Consider the following 14,996-nt stretch of genomic DNA (forward strand, 5'->3'; position numbering starts at 1 on the left):
TGGATATTCTTCTAAAATTAAATCCCTTTCTAATACAATTTTTTTATCCCCCTTCCCTGCTTTATTGTCTTTAGCATGTCCCGCCATCTAACCTGAGAGCCTCACATCAGGCTCTGTGCTGACAGCACAGAGCCTGGAGCCTGCTGTGGATTCTGTGTCTCCCTCTCTCTCCGCCCCTCCCCTGCTCCCACTCTGCCTTTCTCATCTCTCAAAAATGAATAAACATTTTTAAAAAATGATTCTCAAACAGAGTGGTGCATAGACTAAAACAGGACTGTTTTGTGCAGCTCCCTGCACAGAGCTCAGGGAAGTTGGCATAGCGGGCACTTGGTGGTCCTTCCTGGCAGACCGAGTCCTAGCTCTGCTGGTTCTAACCGAGGCCTCAGTTTCTTTAGAAAGAAGGATTTCGTTTCTTAGAAAGTGGAAACGGTTGCACCCATTTCGTAGGTATTTGGGGACTGTGGAAGGAGATGCACGAGTGGATGCGCAGAGAGTTGGTAGTTCATTTCCTGCAGAGAGTGTGCGGTTGGAAGTCAGATTTTATTTAATTTTAAGAAGGGGTTGGGAATGCCCTCATGGGCCAGAGGCCCGTCACTGGGGTGATTACAAAGCCAAGGACCACGGAAACACGGGTGTGTGGGAGGGAACCAGAGCGTCTGCTGTTGAGTCCCCGAGGGGGGAGAGAGGTGAGCGGGACCCTCTGGACGCTGACCTGGGTTCTGTGACTTGCTGCAGCTTGCCTTTGTGGGGGTGGCCTGATGGCAGAGGCCAGCCAGGACCCCAAAGGACCCAATTCCCTCTGGGTTGGTACCTGTGGTTATTTCACCTGGTAGCCACTGGGGGCAGCAGAGAGCCACCACCATAGCCAAGCAAGTGGACCGGTGGGGAACAGGTGTCCACTGGGGCTGGACAGGGGAGTAGGGGTTGGGGTGTAAGGGTGGGACCAAGCGGGACAGGGAGGGTAGGGCTCACACCTTCCCCAAAAGGCAAATCACCAGGACCAGTGGCCTCGATCCAGGGGGTCCTTGTGGCTTTCCCACCGGAAGCCGGTATTTCTTTTTTTTAAATTTTTTTTTTCAACGTTTTATTTATTTTTGGGACAGAGAGAGACAGAGCATGAACGGGGGAGGGGCAGAGAGAGAGGGAGACACAGGATCGGAAACAGGCTCCAGGCTCTGAACCATCAGCCCAGAGCCTGACGCGGGGCTCGAACTCACAGACCGCGAGATCGTGACCTGGCTGAAGTCGGACGCTTAACCGACTGCGCCACCCAGGCGCCCCTTGGAAGCCGGTATTTCTAATGCAAGCAGGATGCAGTCTTAACAAGGGCAATGAAGTCCAGAGGTGACTGTTTAAAGTCACTAAGTCGTGCCTCGCTTCCTGTTTTATTATTAGCGTTAGGGTTATTCTCGTAAGGAGGGGCCATCTGTGCTTTGAAACCCAGATTTACGTGTCTGTCCTCCTTTGAACTAGACTTTTCTCTGAAAGTTTTACTCTACACGGCAGCAACTGTCATCCACTGACGGGGAAATTAAAACCTCTAGCTCGTAGCATTGATGGCTTAGAGAGCGACTTCCCTGGGCCGGTTTGATCCACAGTCAGTCGATCTGTGTGTGTGGCTTTTCCTGGCTTTCGTGGAGGAGGTCCGAATTGAGTGAGGGCCGCCGTTAGGAAAACCGTGTTTCTCGTGAATTGCGTTGGACGGACAGTCTCTCCAAGACCACGTCTCACTTCTCCAGGCTGATCTCCCCATGTTCCCTAGAGCCTCTGGGGGCTGCGTGGTGACGATTCTGGTAGCAGGAGGAGTCTGGCTGTTTCTGGAACCACCTAAAGCCCCAGGGATAGGTCCCCAGAGAATGTAGAAGAGCCTTAATCCAGGGTGACTCGGGCCCCCAACTCCCGCTTCAGTTTTGCTTTGACTTGGTCGACGAGCTCGGTGTGCTGTAAATAGATTAAGGAATCTTATTGGAAAAGGTCTAGAAATGGCTTCCTCCCTGTGGGCGGTATGGTCATCTGGGGTGATGTTTCCTGCTGCTGGTGAGGTCACTCAGCCACGGTCCCCGTGGCTCTCTCCAGACGTCTGCCAGGCCCGGCCTGGCCACCTACCCGCCTCAGACTTGCAGTGAGTGGCTTTGGGTTTTGGGCTAAGTCAGAGCCAGCCAAGGCGAGCATCCTTTAGAAAGCATCCTCTAGAAGTTGTGGTGCCCTGATGGCGTTTGGCCGGACAGATGTGGTTCACATGGGAACGAGGGACTCCAGCCTCTGGGGGGCCTGTATGTGACCCAGCCAGCGAGCCTTCTGGCGAGGGGGCTCAGACTGCAAGCCTGCACCTGCCTGCGATCTCGGGGCCTCCTGCAGACCCTCCAAGCACGTGATGCCACGCTGGCTTCTCTGCTCCATCCTTAGGATTCCCAGTGGGGAGGCGAAGGGGACCCACAGGGGCAGCTGTACCCTGCTCTTTGCTCTCGGTGCATTTTCTCTTGTTGCCCGAGGGTCTCTGCCGCTTGTCGCCCCCTTTCCTGGAGAGCCCCAGGCTGGGGGGAGGAGGGACAAGAAACCGAGGCTTCTCTGCTAAAAGTGCCTTCAAGTCAGGCTGCTTTGTCTCGCCCGAGCTTGGTGGTGTCTCTCAGGTCCCAGCACACAGGTGGATGAATGTAAGAGGACGGAGGGGCGAGTCAAGTCCTCGTGTCTGTTGCCGTGTCCTCTCTCTTTCCCTCTCTTTCCTCCCTCCCCCCAAGGCCACCAGGTCGCACTTTTATGTATTTACTTTTCAGTAAGTTTCAATCCTCGAGGGGTCCCGAATCCCGCAGATTCAGTGGCCTCAGTGGGAAGGTTGCTCCGAGTCTGGCCCGACCCCCCCCCCCCCCCCCGCCACCATTCCCGTGCCACGAGTCGCCTCCCCCCTGCCGCCCTCTGGGGTTCCTCCGTTTGCCGCCAGGAGTCATTTGCCACTGTGTTCTTTTCTCCGTGCGTGTGTGCTCAGCTCTCGTCCAGCTAGAATCCGAGTTTCATCTTGAGCGTGACCAGCTTCAGCTTTAAGAGGAGCTGGCCCTCCGTCATAGGCCCCACGTGGAGGCGGCCTGGTGATCTTATAGAGGCGGCCCAGTGACCTTGCCGCCCTGCTCCCAGCCGACTTTCACGAGCCCCGATGTGGCTGCAGGGCCTTCTCTGAAATCAGGCCCGTGGCATTAGCCACCAAAGGGGTAAAGGCCACGGTGCAGAGTGGGCAGTTCCCTGGGGACCTTTCCCACATGTAGGAAGAACAGGGCTTGTCTGTCCCTAGAGACTGGAAGGGCGTATCACATGGGAACCTACATTGTGCCGTTGCGGTGTCCGTCCTTCCATTTGCCCATCTGTCCGGGCACATGGACCCGGCTCTCAGGGAGGTAAGACAGGGGTCAAGGTCTGCGCTGTCTGAGAGGTGGGACAGAGTGCTGATTCCCTCAGAGGAGCTACATGGAAGGTATGTGGGGGGGCGGGGGTACGTGGCTGTTGGGGACTCTCAGGCCTGGTTCTCCGATGAACCTGAGATAGACTTAAGTGCAGGAGGCTCGGGGGCAGGGGTATACTCTTGGGAGGAACCCCCTGGGGAAGGGAAGGAAGCAGTAATGTAGTAAAGTCACAGGAAGGGCCGGAATTGTCTGCCTCGAGGCAAGGGAATTGGTGGGCTTTTTACCCCCCCAACATGGGCCAGCCATTGTGTGGGCAACACCCCCTGCCCCCGATCCCAGATACAGCCTTGTGCCCCAAGAGGGACTCCACTGTGAGCCTCTGCAGCTGGGCAGCATTTGCTCTAGAGAGTTTGGGCATTTGACACCAGAGCGGAAACGCAGTCTGGGAAGGCTGCCTGGTGGAAGCGGCATTTTCGTTGAGACTTGACTAGTGCATGAGGTTCTGGCATCCGGAGGGAGGGAACCGTGATAGCAAAAAGGCATGTTGGGAGACCAGCAAATGGGCTGGGGTGAAGTGAGAATTCAATCTGGACAGACAGACAGGGGCGCCCTTTTGCAGGGGGCTACAGGGTTTGGACGTTATTCTGTGTGTCCTGTGGGAGAGGAGCCAGCAAAGGATTGTCCCTGTTGGTGACCTGCAGCCAGAGACGGGCTCTGGGCTGAGCCCACCCACCCCTCCTCCCACCGGGAAAACGCTGAGCCTGGTCTGCCCGTCCCTCCTTGTTCCTGGTGGCTGTTTCCCTGCTCCTCCTCTCCCTCAACCTCCCCTCTGTATTCTCTCCCTTAAGACATGAAGGGACCACATTCCCACCCGACTGACTCCTGGAGCCATAAACTCCTTAAACCCAAACAATGGGTTTAAAGTTTTAAGACCCCTGATTTGGAACTGGAGTCGGGAGTTTGGGGGCCTGAAAGACCAGTTAGCTCAACCCTTTCATTTTGGGTGGAGAAGCCGAGGACCAGAGAGGCAGAGTGACTTGGCCAGGGCTGGACAGCAGATAAGCAGCAGAGCCCAGGCAGAAACCCAGTTCTCTCGAATCCTAATTGAGAGAAGGCAATGGAAAGCTGTGCTTAATTTTGTTTTTGGCATTGGAGACCATTGAGTTCTTAGTAATAGAAATTTTCATTAAATAATGTCATGTCCGTATATTCCACTGGCTAAAAATAACTCTACGTGGGCATTTGGCACGAATACAATGATTGCCTCGGGTGGATCCCATTTTGATCTCATTTTGCAGAGGAGACTCTTGGAAGACCGTTAGCTTGGCCAAGCTTCCACTGGTGGTGGGAAGAGGGAGAGCCGGGATTCAAAGCCAGGCCATCTGGCCCCAGAACCACCACTGTTCATAGATGCTAACCACTGTACTTCCCAGCTGCTTTAATACGTCGGGAAAGATCCAAAAGTCAATACGTGGCAAGAAAGTACAGTATGATGTTTGTTTCATTTTTTATTTTTTATTCTTTAATAGTTTTTTAATGTTGGTTTATTTTTGAGAGAGAGACAGAGCGCTTGCAGGGGAGGGGCAGAGAGGGAGGGGGACACGGAATCCGAAGCAGGCTCCAGGCTCCGAGCGGTCAGCACAGAGCCAGATGCAGGGCTCGAACTCACAAACCATGAGGTCATAACCTGAGCTGAAGTTGGACACTAAACCAACTGAGCCACCCTGGTGCCCCTTGTTTCTTTTTAAAGATGTGTATATGGCTTGAAAATAAATCTCCAGGGGCGCCTGGGTGGCTCAGTCGGTTAAGCGTCCGACTTCGGCTCAGGTCACGATCTCGCGGTCCGTGAGTTCGAGCCCCGCGTCGGGCTCTGGGCTGACGGCTCAGAGCCTGGAGCCTGCTTCCGATTCTGTGTCTCCCTCTCTCTCTGACCCTCCCCTGTTCATGCTCTGTCTCTCTCTGTCTGAAAAATAAATAAACTTAAAAAAAAAAAAGAAAGAAAGAAAATAAATCTCCAGAGATACCAAAATGTTGACTTAGAGCTGTGGGATTATGGGTGTCTACTCTTTTCTTTGTGTTTTTCTACGTCATCATATTATACAGAGTGAGAAGGCATTCTTTTTGTCACTAGGTAACTTTAGGAGAAGTCTCTGCTTACAGTGGCAATGTGGCTCATGTCGAGTTCAGGGGGCCATCACACGGCTGCAGTGTTAGCTCTGTTCCTGGCTGGGCATCCGGAGAAGGGGCAGGGGGCAGGGGGCAGGGGCCAGGCCGATGTAGTGGTTGGCATTCAGACGAGACGTTGGTCTGGAGAGCCGGGAAGGACTTGGGAAATCAGCCTCACTTGACAGGGGACCCGTGTCTCTGTACAGACCCCAGGCCAGGGCTCCTTCCTCTGGCTTTGGGGTTTCAGGTGACAGTGGGCACTTGGGAGAAACACCCAGTTAGCGTCTGGGTTCCAGGGCACGAGACTGAAATGGAGGTACATGGGTCGGCAGCCTTGGGGGATCAGTGGGGGCTGGGTAGGGGGCCAGCGAGGGACGGTTCCAAGGCTCCCAGACGGAAGGCTGCCTCCTGTTCGCAGCTGCGTGGAGAAGGGTCCCCAGCAGAGAGGCTCGGTCGTTGTGGCAGGTGGGGAGGGGATGACGTGGGAGCAGAAAGCCAGCTCCCGCCTCCCGGGCTTGGGCAGGACGGTGGCCCGGCCAGGTCCCTATTTTTTCCAGCTCTGCCATCTAGCTCTGCTCTGCGACCCTCTGGGGTTCTGCCCTATGACAATCTCAAAGTGACCGTGTTTCTTTCTTTGACCAGAGACCACCTGGGAACGCCCCAGCAGTTCTTCTGGGATTCCAGCCAGCCCTGGCCCTCACAGGAGCTCTCTGCCTCCGACAGGTACAGTCCACCCACTACTTTGGGGCAGCCGGGAGGGGCCACACACCCGCCTTCATCGGAAAGGCCAAGACTGTGGGTTCTGGGGTCTGCAGCCTGGCGGGGGATCTTACTGGCCGATCCCAGGGAGCGGTCTGGAGGGCTAGGAGGATGGGCTCTCCCTGGCGATCCCGGCAGGACACTCCCCGAGGGTGGGGACCTCGTCTCCCCTTTTTTCTGTGGGATCCTCAGTCCCCAGACACGGCCCGGCTGCAACGAATGTCTCCACAGCCACAGGGGGTGTGAACCTCATTCGATGGTTTTCCAACCTTAAGCATCAACCCGGAGGCCAAAGTCCAGAAGGTGTGGTTGTGGTGGCAGCCTGGAATTTCAAGTTGGCAGCTTTGAAAAAACATGGGGTGTAGCTGGATGGAGGGGAAGGGTGGGGAGGGGGCACCCAGCTGGGGAGGAACAGCAGCTTATGTGCAGGGTAGTGAGGGCCTGCACTGTCTTCACGGTGGCCCCAGATCAGAGGTCTGAGTAGCTTCCCTAACACATCACAGGTGACCCGCGGAAGAGCTGAAATAAGGAATGAATGAGTGGCTGCGTGAATGAATGAATGCGTGTGTGCAGACAGGCGTAGTAAGTAGAAAGGAGACCCTTAAACCTTGGAGCAGAGGAAGGGTCTTGGGTGCAGAGAGTGGGCTGAACACAGCCTGCCTTTCATAGTGGAGAGTCTTTGGACTTGCTCACTGCTGGTGCACTGAGAAGTCAGAACACGATCAAAGTACGTTATTTAGGGAAATGAAGATGGACTGCACAGGAAGCTCTGGACAGTCAGCCGAGGCGTGGGATGTTCCCGGGCTTTTGAAATGTTTTTATGTACATCTTTTACCTACATTAAAAAAAAAAAAAAAAAAAAAAAAAAAAAAAAAAAAAAAGGATTCAAACAGAAAGGAACCCTTTCTGTTTAGGTTTATGTATTTATTTTGAGAGAGACAGACAGCGGGAGGAGGGGAGGGGCAGAGAGAATCCCAAGCAGGCTCTGCACTGTCAGGACAGAACCCGATGTGGGGCTCGAACCCACGAACCGTGAGACCGTGACCTGAGCCAAACTCGAAGAGTCGGACACTTGACCGACTGGGCCGCCCGGGAGCCCCGGAAAGGAGCCCTCTTGGGAAGGAGGGCGATGGGGCATTTACTCCTGCTTTTCGAGGGCTGGGCTGAGGGCTCCCTGATGAGAGCCTGTCTCCAGAACCGGGCTCTCATTCAGCCTTGCGACCTGTTGTAGACGACAGGCTTCTCGGGCACGCCGCCTTCTCCGTTGTCGTTCTCGTGGTTTTGTTCTTGTTCTTTGTAACAGTAGAAATGCCAGCGTGCAGAAAGTGAGGTGTGGCCCCTGATCCTGGCCAGCCAAGACGCTAGAAAGGAGACCCAGCTGTCTTTTCTGGCCAGAGCAGTTGATCTGCGGCCACTGTGGCCTGCAATGCATGCTGATGGGGCGGGTTGGGGGACTTGCCTTTTGAGTCTGTGGGCCCACCTCACTGGGGCCTGTTCTCCCTTGCACGGTCCCTAGCATCCTTCTGTCCCCTCTGTGCGGTTCGGGGGCCGTCTCCCAGGAGAGGGGCTGGCAGGAGCTGGCTCAGGGCCCTGCTCAGGTGACAGGTTCCTGCCTTCCCCTGATCAGCACAACCCCGAGCGCAGAGCTGGGTGCTGGGACTCTGGAGCTGAGAAGGGAGGGGGAGACAGGAGGGAGAGGGTCAGTCCCAATGACGAGAACTGCCAACGTGTTTAGACAGAGCGCGTGGACACCGACTCGCCCTCCTCTGCCCCCACCCGCCGGGGACCAGAGACACGTGTTCCCAAGGCCCCAGGATGCGAGGTCTGTCGACTTCTCTGCATTTGTGGGCGAATGCAGGTGGAAATTCTGCCTACCCTATTGCCCTTTGGCGACTCAGCAGGTGCATCGGCATTCCGAAGGCTCGGGGTCTCGAGTGAAGACCCTGTTTGATTCTGTGCTTCTGTTCTTTTGTCTGTCTACAACACCTGCACGGACTTTTCAAGCTGCTCTGCCCCCAGCAGGGTGGTTCTGAACTCTGGGGGTGATTTTGCCTACCGGTGGGCATTTGGCAACATCTGGAGACAATTTTTGGGGTGGCCATTCAGTGCACAGAGGCTAGGGATGCTGCTAGACCTCTGCATTGCCCAGCACAGCCACCCCCCAAAGGGCTATAAGGCCCACCTGTCAGTAGGACCAGAGTTGAGGGGCTCCGTCCTGGGGTGACTCAGAACACGGGTCGTGCACTGTTCGAGGGTCGCTCGACACACCATGGCCCGTCGACGTGAGAAGCCGCGGCGAAATCTGCAGAACCGTGGCTCACGGGCTCTGAGACGCACCTTTTGCAAATACCATGGAAGCCAGAGGGGTGTCTGCTTGTTCAGTTAGAGGCCCCTTTGTTTCCTTCCCTGGTCGTCACGGCATCCTAGATTTAGAAATCACAGCTTGTCAGATTGGGGCCTCGGGCACGTCGCGTCTCCGTGCCAGGCCTGCTTCTGCCCGTTTATACACGAGGGCCTGGAGGAGGAAGGTTGTAGCTCGGGTCCCGTCCAGCCCTCCGTGGATCATGACTCTTGATTCTCTCCCCCTCCCCGGGGCGTGAACGCCGGTCAAGTCTGCATCGTCCCTCTGGGGGGACGGGAAGGATCCTACCAGGGAGGTTCCAGGAGCATCTGTGAGGTTTTGACGCCTTTTCTAGCTTTCGCAGGAAACCTCTGATCAAAAGAATAGAAGAGCAGCCACGTTGACATTTTTTTTCCCCAGGCATTCTCTCGTTCGGTTTTAGAACAGTCCGCTTTCAGGAGGTTGAATTTCATTGTGGGAGAGAAACGGACCCGGGGAGGACACGAGGTTGCTTCAAAGCTTAACCGTCCCCACCCCCCCCCCCACACTCCTGAGGTTGTTGACTCCTCTCCTGCCACCACTCAAGGTCCTCTTGTGCTCATGCTTTGGAGAACGCAGCCGTGATAGACTTTCAAACCTTTCCTTCGAAGAATATGCCGGATGCTGTTCTCGGTGCTGGGGACTGCACCAGAGATAAGCCACACCTCTGTGGTCCCTGCTCCCAAGGACCCGCATTCCAGTGGGGAATTTGGGCAAATAAGCCCAAATGTGAAATGTGTCGGATTGTTCTTGCATGTTCTCTTGGAAGGGGTGTAAAGTGAGGGCCGCGGGGCAGCGTGGGACTGGAGAGTCAGGGACGGCCCCAGTGAGGAGAAGATGGTATGTGTGTGGGGTCACGGTGATGTGTTCTGGGTCAGGGAACGGCAGGTGCAAAGGTCCTGAGGCAGGAGTGACCTTGGCGTGCTTGAGCACACAGAGCAGGCCAGTATGGCTGGAGGGTGGGCAATGAAGGTGGGGGGGAGTGGTAGGTGATGAGGGGAAAAGCAATCAGCAGGGGCGGAGCCTGCCTCCCCCCACCAGCAAGCCAGAGGAAGGGGTCAGAACTTCATTCTGAGTGCGGTGGTTGGAGGTGAGGGTGACAGTGAAATGCGGCAGAGTTGTCTTCATGAGACATTGCCTCTTTTTCTTTAAGTTGATTGATTTTTTTGAGAGAGTGAGCACGAGTGGGGGAGGGGGCAGGGAGCAAGGGAGAGAGAGAATTCCTCAAGCATGGTCACCGCAGAGCCCCACGCGGGGCTCAAACTCCAGAACCGTGAAATCATGACCTGAGCTGGAATCGAGAGTCAGACGCTCTACTGACTACCCAAGACACCGCCTCCTTGAAGCAGCCAGGCAGTACTCAGCTTAATCAGAATTGCTGTCGGTTGGCAGGGACGGGCAGGTCCGTCAGATGCCATTAGCACAGCCAGCCGGGTTACCCACCGGGGGGAGCAAGGCCCAGTGCACCCCCCAAAACGGGATTCCACTCTTTGAATGTGGGGTGTCACGTAGGGTCGGCACTGAGCTGGGGGCTTTTCCTTCGCTGCCTCCTTTACGACCACCAGACTTGGGAGGTGTTGTTCATTCCGTAGGTTTCCTGGAGACCTTTCGTGCCAGGCTTTCTGGGCGAGGTCCGCGTCGGTAATAAAGTTTAAACCCAAACAGAAGCACCAAAGGCTCCATTCAGTAACTGCTGCAAATATTAAAAACGATCCTTGGGCTGGTTTCATACCCTGTGTGGAGGCAGTGATTTATGGAGAGAGAGATTGTCACAGTGAGACAGAAGGAAAATACCGGGTGAAAAATGAGGTTCTGGGAGTTTCACGGATGAGTCCCTGGGCAGAATGAATGATGCCATAGAGCAGTGTCATCCATGAGAAGTTTCTGTGATAACGGAAATGCGTGTATCTACGCTGTGCACTGTAGTAACACTAGGCACGTGGCTAACGGATACACTGTGTCCAATGTAGCTGAGGAACTGAATGGTTAACGTATTTTTACTTTATTTAATAGATGTATTTTTTATTTTGGAATAATTAAAAAAATTTTTTTTAATGTTTAATCTTGGTAGAGAGAGACAGAGCGTGAGCAGGGGAGGGTTAGAGAGAGAGGGAGACACAGAATCCAAAGCAGGCTCCGGGCTCCGAGCCATCAGCACAGAGCCCGACGCGGGGCTCGAACCCACAAACCGTGAGATCATGACCTGAGCTGAAGTCGGACGCACAACCGACTGAGCCACCCAGGAGCCCCTTGTGTGTGTGTTTTTTTTTAGGGTTGGAGGTAATCGGTCTTTTACGGACTTGCGCTGGCGGTGAGGGGGTGGGAGTTGTCGGGAAACCCAGGTTCAGAGTCTGGCTCTGTCCAGCCTGTGGGATTGCGCCCATTAAGGGATCATCCTTGGGTGGAGAGCCTCCCTCCATCAGCCCCCGGGGGAGCCAGATCAAAGGGCAGTGAGCTGGTTCCCTTGCCGATCAGGGAGGGCCTGCCTTTGAACTGGTGGAGCCAGGCAGGAGCACTGTGCCCACAGACAGCTGTGCTTCCCCTGAGCAGGGGCCCCTGGGAAGGGGGCTCCCCCTCACCCACACCCTCTCCAGATCAGGAATCCCTAGCAGCTGTCCTCCCCAGCGTCGCTGCAAAGCAGGACCCTCCATTCACTGCAGAATTAGCAAGTTACCAGGCCTAGAGAGGCCTCCGTGGCGGCCCTCAGCTAGACCTCACCATCGACTTCAAGGAAGGCGGTTCACACTTCCGGTAGGCAGGAAGGCTCGCGTGTGGTTCCTAACTCCATGACTTTGTCAGCTCAGGCAAACCAGTTGAACCTTTGGCGCCCTGGAGAATAGCCACAGGCTTTAAGCCATTTACAACCCCGGGGACGGATGTGTTATGAGTTCTGTTTTGGGGGAATACGGTTTTTGTTCTACACAGTCGGTGAAGACAGTGAGGCCCAGGTGGGCAGACAGATGTTTCCAGACCAGAAGGCTGTCATGTGAAACTGCTCCCCCGGACAGAGCCGTGTAGACGCAGCCTCCCTCCACCTTACAGGGTGTGGTGAGGGTGGGAGGCAGGGGTGTGCTGAGGGTGGGAAGCAGGGGTGTGCCCGTGGTGCCTTCAGAGGTGCTGAGCACAAAACTGGCCCCCGAGTCTGCCTGGATTGGCCTGCCCTCAAAACCTGCCTTCCTACAGCCACAGCTCTTCCCAAAGTGGGTTCCATGGTATTCTTGCTTTTTTGCCCAGAATGGGTTCTTCGGTGTCCATGTAAGTGTAGGAATACCACACACCGTTGCCTTGTGTGAGGTTCACAGAACACGTCAGCGTCCAGGAGCACACGTGGCGGCTTCACGGATGGGGGAGGTTTCTCCAAATGGAAGGTTTGTGCAAGCCCTGTGTTGAGAAAGCCCGTCAGCGCCATTTTGTTCCAACAGCGTTTACTCACTTCGTGTCTCTGAGTCACGTTTTGGTAATTCTCTCAATATTTCCAACTCTTTCACTACAATGATATATGTTACAGTGATTTGCTTTGTGATCGGCGATCTTTGATGTTATTCTTGTGATTATGTTTGGGGCATCACAAGCCGTGTGCATGTAGGACAGTGAACTTCACTGATAAATGTTGTGTGTGTTCTGACTGTTCCAACTGGCCACTCCCGTGTCTCTCCTGCTCCTCAGGCCTCCCTCTTCCCCGAGACACAGCAATATTGAAATTAGGCCAGTTGAAAACCCTACAAACGGCCTGTTACGTGTTCAAGGGGAAGGAAGAGTTGAATGTCTCTCGTTGTAAGTCAAAAGCTAGACGTGATTGAACTCTATAAGGAGAACATGTTGAAAGCTGAAATGGGCCAAAACTTGGGCTAAAGTTGGCCAGGTTGTGAACGCCAAGGAGAAGTTCTGGAAGGAAATGGAAAGCGCTTCTCCAGTGAACACAGGAAGGATGAGAGAAACAGCCTTATTGCCGATGGGGAGAAAGTTTGGGTGGTCCGGATGGAAGGTCACACCAGCCCCACCATTCCCTGAGGCCAAAGCCCAATCCAGAGCAAGGCTCTACCTCTCTTCAATGCCATGAAGGCTGAGAGAGGTGAGGAAGCTGCAGAATAAAAGCCTGAAGCTAGCAGGGGTTGGTTCAGGAGGGTTGAGGGAAGAAGCCGTCTCCACAACGTCAAAGTGCAAGGTCAGGCAACAGGTGCTGATGCAGAAGCTACAGCAGGTTCCCCAGAAGGTCGAGCCAAGAGAGTTCATGAAGGTGGCTCCCCTAAGCAACAGACTTCAAGGTAGACCACACAGTGTTCTGTTCGACGAAGACGCCATCTAGAACTTTCAGAGCTGGTGAAGAGAAGTCAACGCCTGGCTTCAAAGCTTCAAAGGACCGGCTGACTCTCTCCTTAGGGGCTAATGCAGCTGGTGACTTCAAGGTGAAGCCAGTGCTCGTTGGCCATTCCAGAAATCCCAGGGCCCTTCAGAATGATGCTCCTCTACTCCGTCCGGGCTCTATCAGTGGAACAACAGAGACTGCCTGACTACGCGTCTGTTTACATCCTGGTTTACTGAATATTTTAAGCCCACTGTTGAGACCCACTGCTGAGAAGAAGGGATTCTTTTCAAAATATGACTGTTCGTTGATGATACACCTGCTCACCCAAGAGCTGTGATGGAAATGGACGGTGAGATACATGTTGTTTTCAGGCCCGCTAATGCAACATCTACTTTGCAGCCGTTGGGTCAGTGAGCCATTTTGACTTTCAAGTCTTACTATTTAAGAGATACATTTTGGAAGGCTCTATCTGCCATAGATAGTGATTCCTCTGATGCATCTGGGCAAAGTAAACTGAGAACCTTCTGGAAAGGGTCCACCATTCTAGGTGCCGTTAAGAACATTCGCAATTCACGGGAAGAGGTCGAAATACCAACACGAACAGGAGTTTGGAGGAAGTTGCTTCCAACCCTCATGGAGGACTTTGAGGGGTTCAAGACTTGAGTGGAGGACGTTACTACAGATGTGGCGGAAACAGCAAGAGAGCTAGAATCAGAAGTGGGGCCCGAAGATGTGACCGAATGGCTACAATCTCGTGATAAAACTTCATTGGCTAAGGAGTTGGTTCTTACGGATGAGCAAAGAAAGTGATTTCTTAGATGGAATTCAGTCCTGGCGAAGATGCTGTGAAGATTGTTGACATGACAACAAAAGATTGAGACTATTCCATGAACTTTAGTTGATAAAGCAGCAGCAGGGTTGGAGAGGACAGACTCTGATTCTGAAAGAAGTTCTGGGGTCAGATGCTCTCAAACAGCATCACCTGTTATAGGGAGATTGTTCATGAAAAGAGTCCACTGATGCAGGAAACTTTACTGTTGTCTTATTTCAAGAAATTGCCACCGTCCCTCCAGCCACCACCCTGCAGAGTCCGCAGCCATCAACGCTGACCCTCGACCAGCACAGAGATGAGGGTTCGCTGAAAGCTCAGATGATGCCTGATGTTTCTTGTCAATAAAGTGATTTTTTTAATTTTTTAAATGTTATTTATTTTTGAGAGAGAGACAGAGTGTGAGTGGGGGAGAGGCAGAGAGAGAGAGGGAGACACAGAATCCGAAGCAGGCTCCAGGCTCCGAGCTGTCGGCATAGAGCCTGACGTGGGGCTCGAGCTCACAAGCTGTGAGATCATGACCTGAGCTGAAGTCACTTAACTGACTGAGCCACCCAGGTGCTCTGCAATAAAGTATTTTTATTTTTTTTATTTTTTAACGTTTTTTCATTTATTATTGAGAGCAAGAGGGACAGAGCATGAGTATGGGAGGGGCCGAGAGACGGAGAGACACAGAATCCGAAGCAGGCTCCAGGCTCTGAGCTGTCAGCACAAAGCCCGATGTGGGGCTCGAACTCACAAACCACGAGACCGTGACCTGGGGCCGAAGTCTGACGCTTAACCGACTGAGCCACCCAGGTGCCCCAATAAAGTATTTTTAAATGAAGTATATGCATTTTTTTTTGACATACTGCCCTTCGATACTCTTAATAGAGTAGGATGTAAACATAACTTTCACGTACATCTGAGAAACCAAAGCATGCGTTTGACCCACTTTATGGTGACGTTTGTTTGCTTATTGTGGTGGTCTGGAACCCAACCCTCAATATCTCTGAGGTGTGCCTGTATTTATTTATTTATTTATTTATTTATTTTTTTATTTTTTTTTTCAACGTTTATTTACTTTTGGGACAGAGAGAGACAGAGCATGAACGGGGGAGGAGCAGAGAGAGAGGGAGACACAGAATCGGAAACAGGCTCCAGGCTCTGAGCCATCAGCCCAGA

At 53.6% G+C, this 14,996-nt stretch overlaps 1 protein-coding gene across 9 annotated transcripts in view; it reads left to right on the top strand.

Moving 5' to 3' along the window:
* The window catches only part of GAS7 (growth arrest specific 7), a 218,260-nt gene that overhangs the window by 154,627 nt on the left and 48,637 nt on the right, over nucleotides 1-14,996 (top strand). For all 9 annotated transcript variants that reach the window (XM_040453195.1, XM_040453193.1, XM_040453202.1 and 6 more), the window contains exon 3: nucleotides 6,201-6,281. In XM_040453195.1, coding sequence (XP_040309129.1) covers nucleotides 6,201-6,281 — 81 coding nt within the window. The remainder of the gene's footprint in view (nucleotides 1-6,200; nucleotides 6,282-14,996) is intronic.

The sequence above is a fragment of the Herpailurus yagouaroundi genome, unplaced genomic scaffold, assembly GCF_014898765.1.
Source record: "Herpailurus yagouaroundi ecotype Mexico unplaced genomic scaffold, PumYag 208, whole genome shotgun sequence".
NCBI classification, from domain to species: Eukaryota; Metazoa; Chordata; class Mammalia; order Carnivora; family Felidae; genus Herpailurus; species Herpailurus yagouaroundi.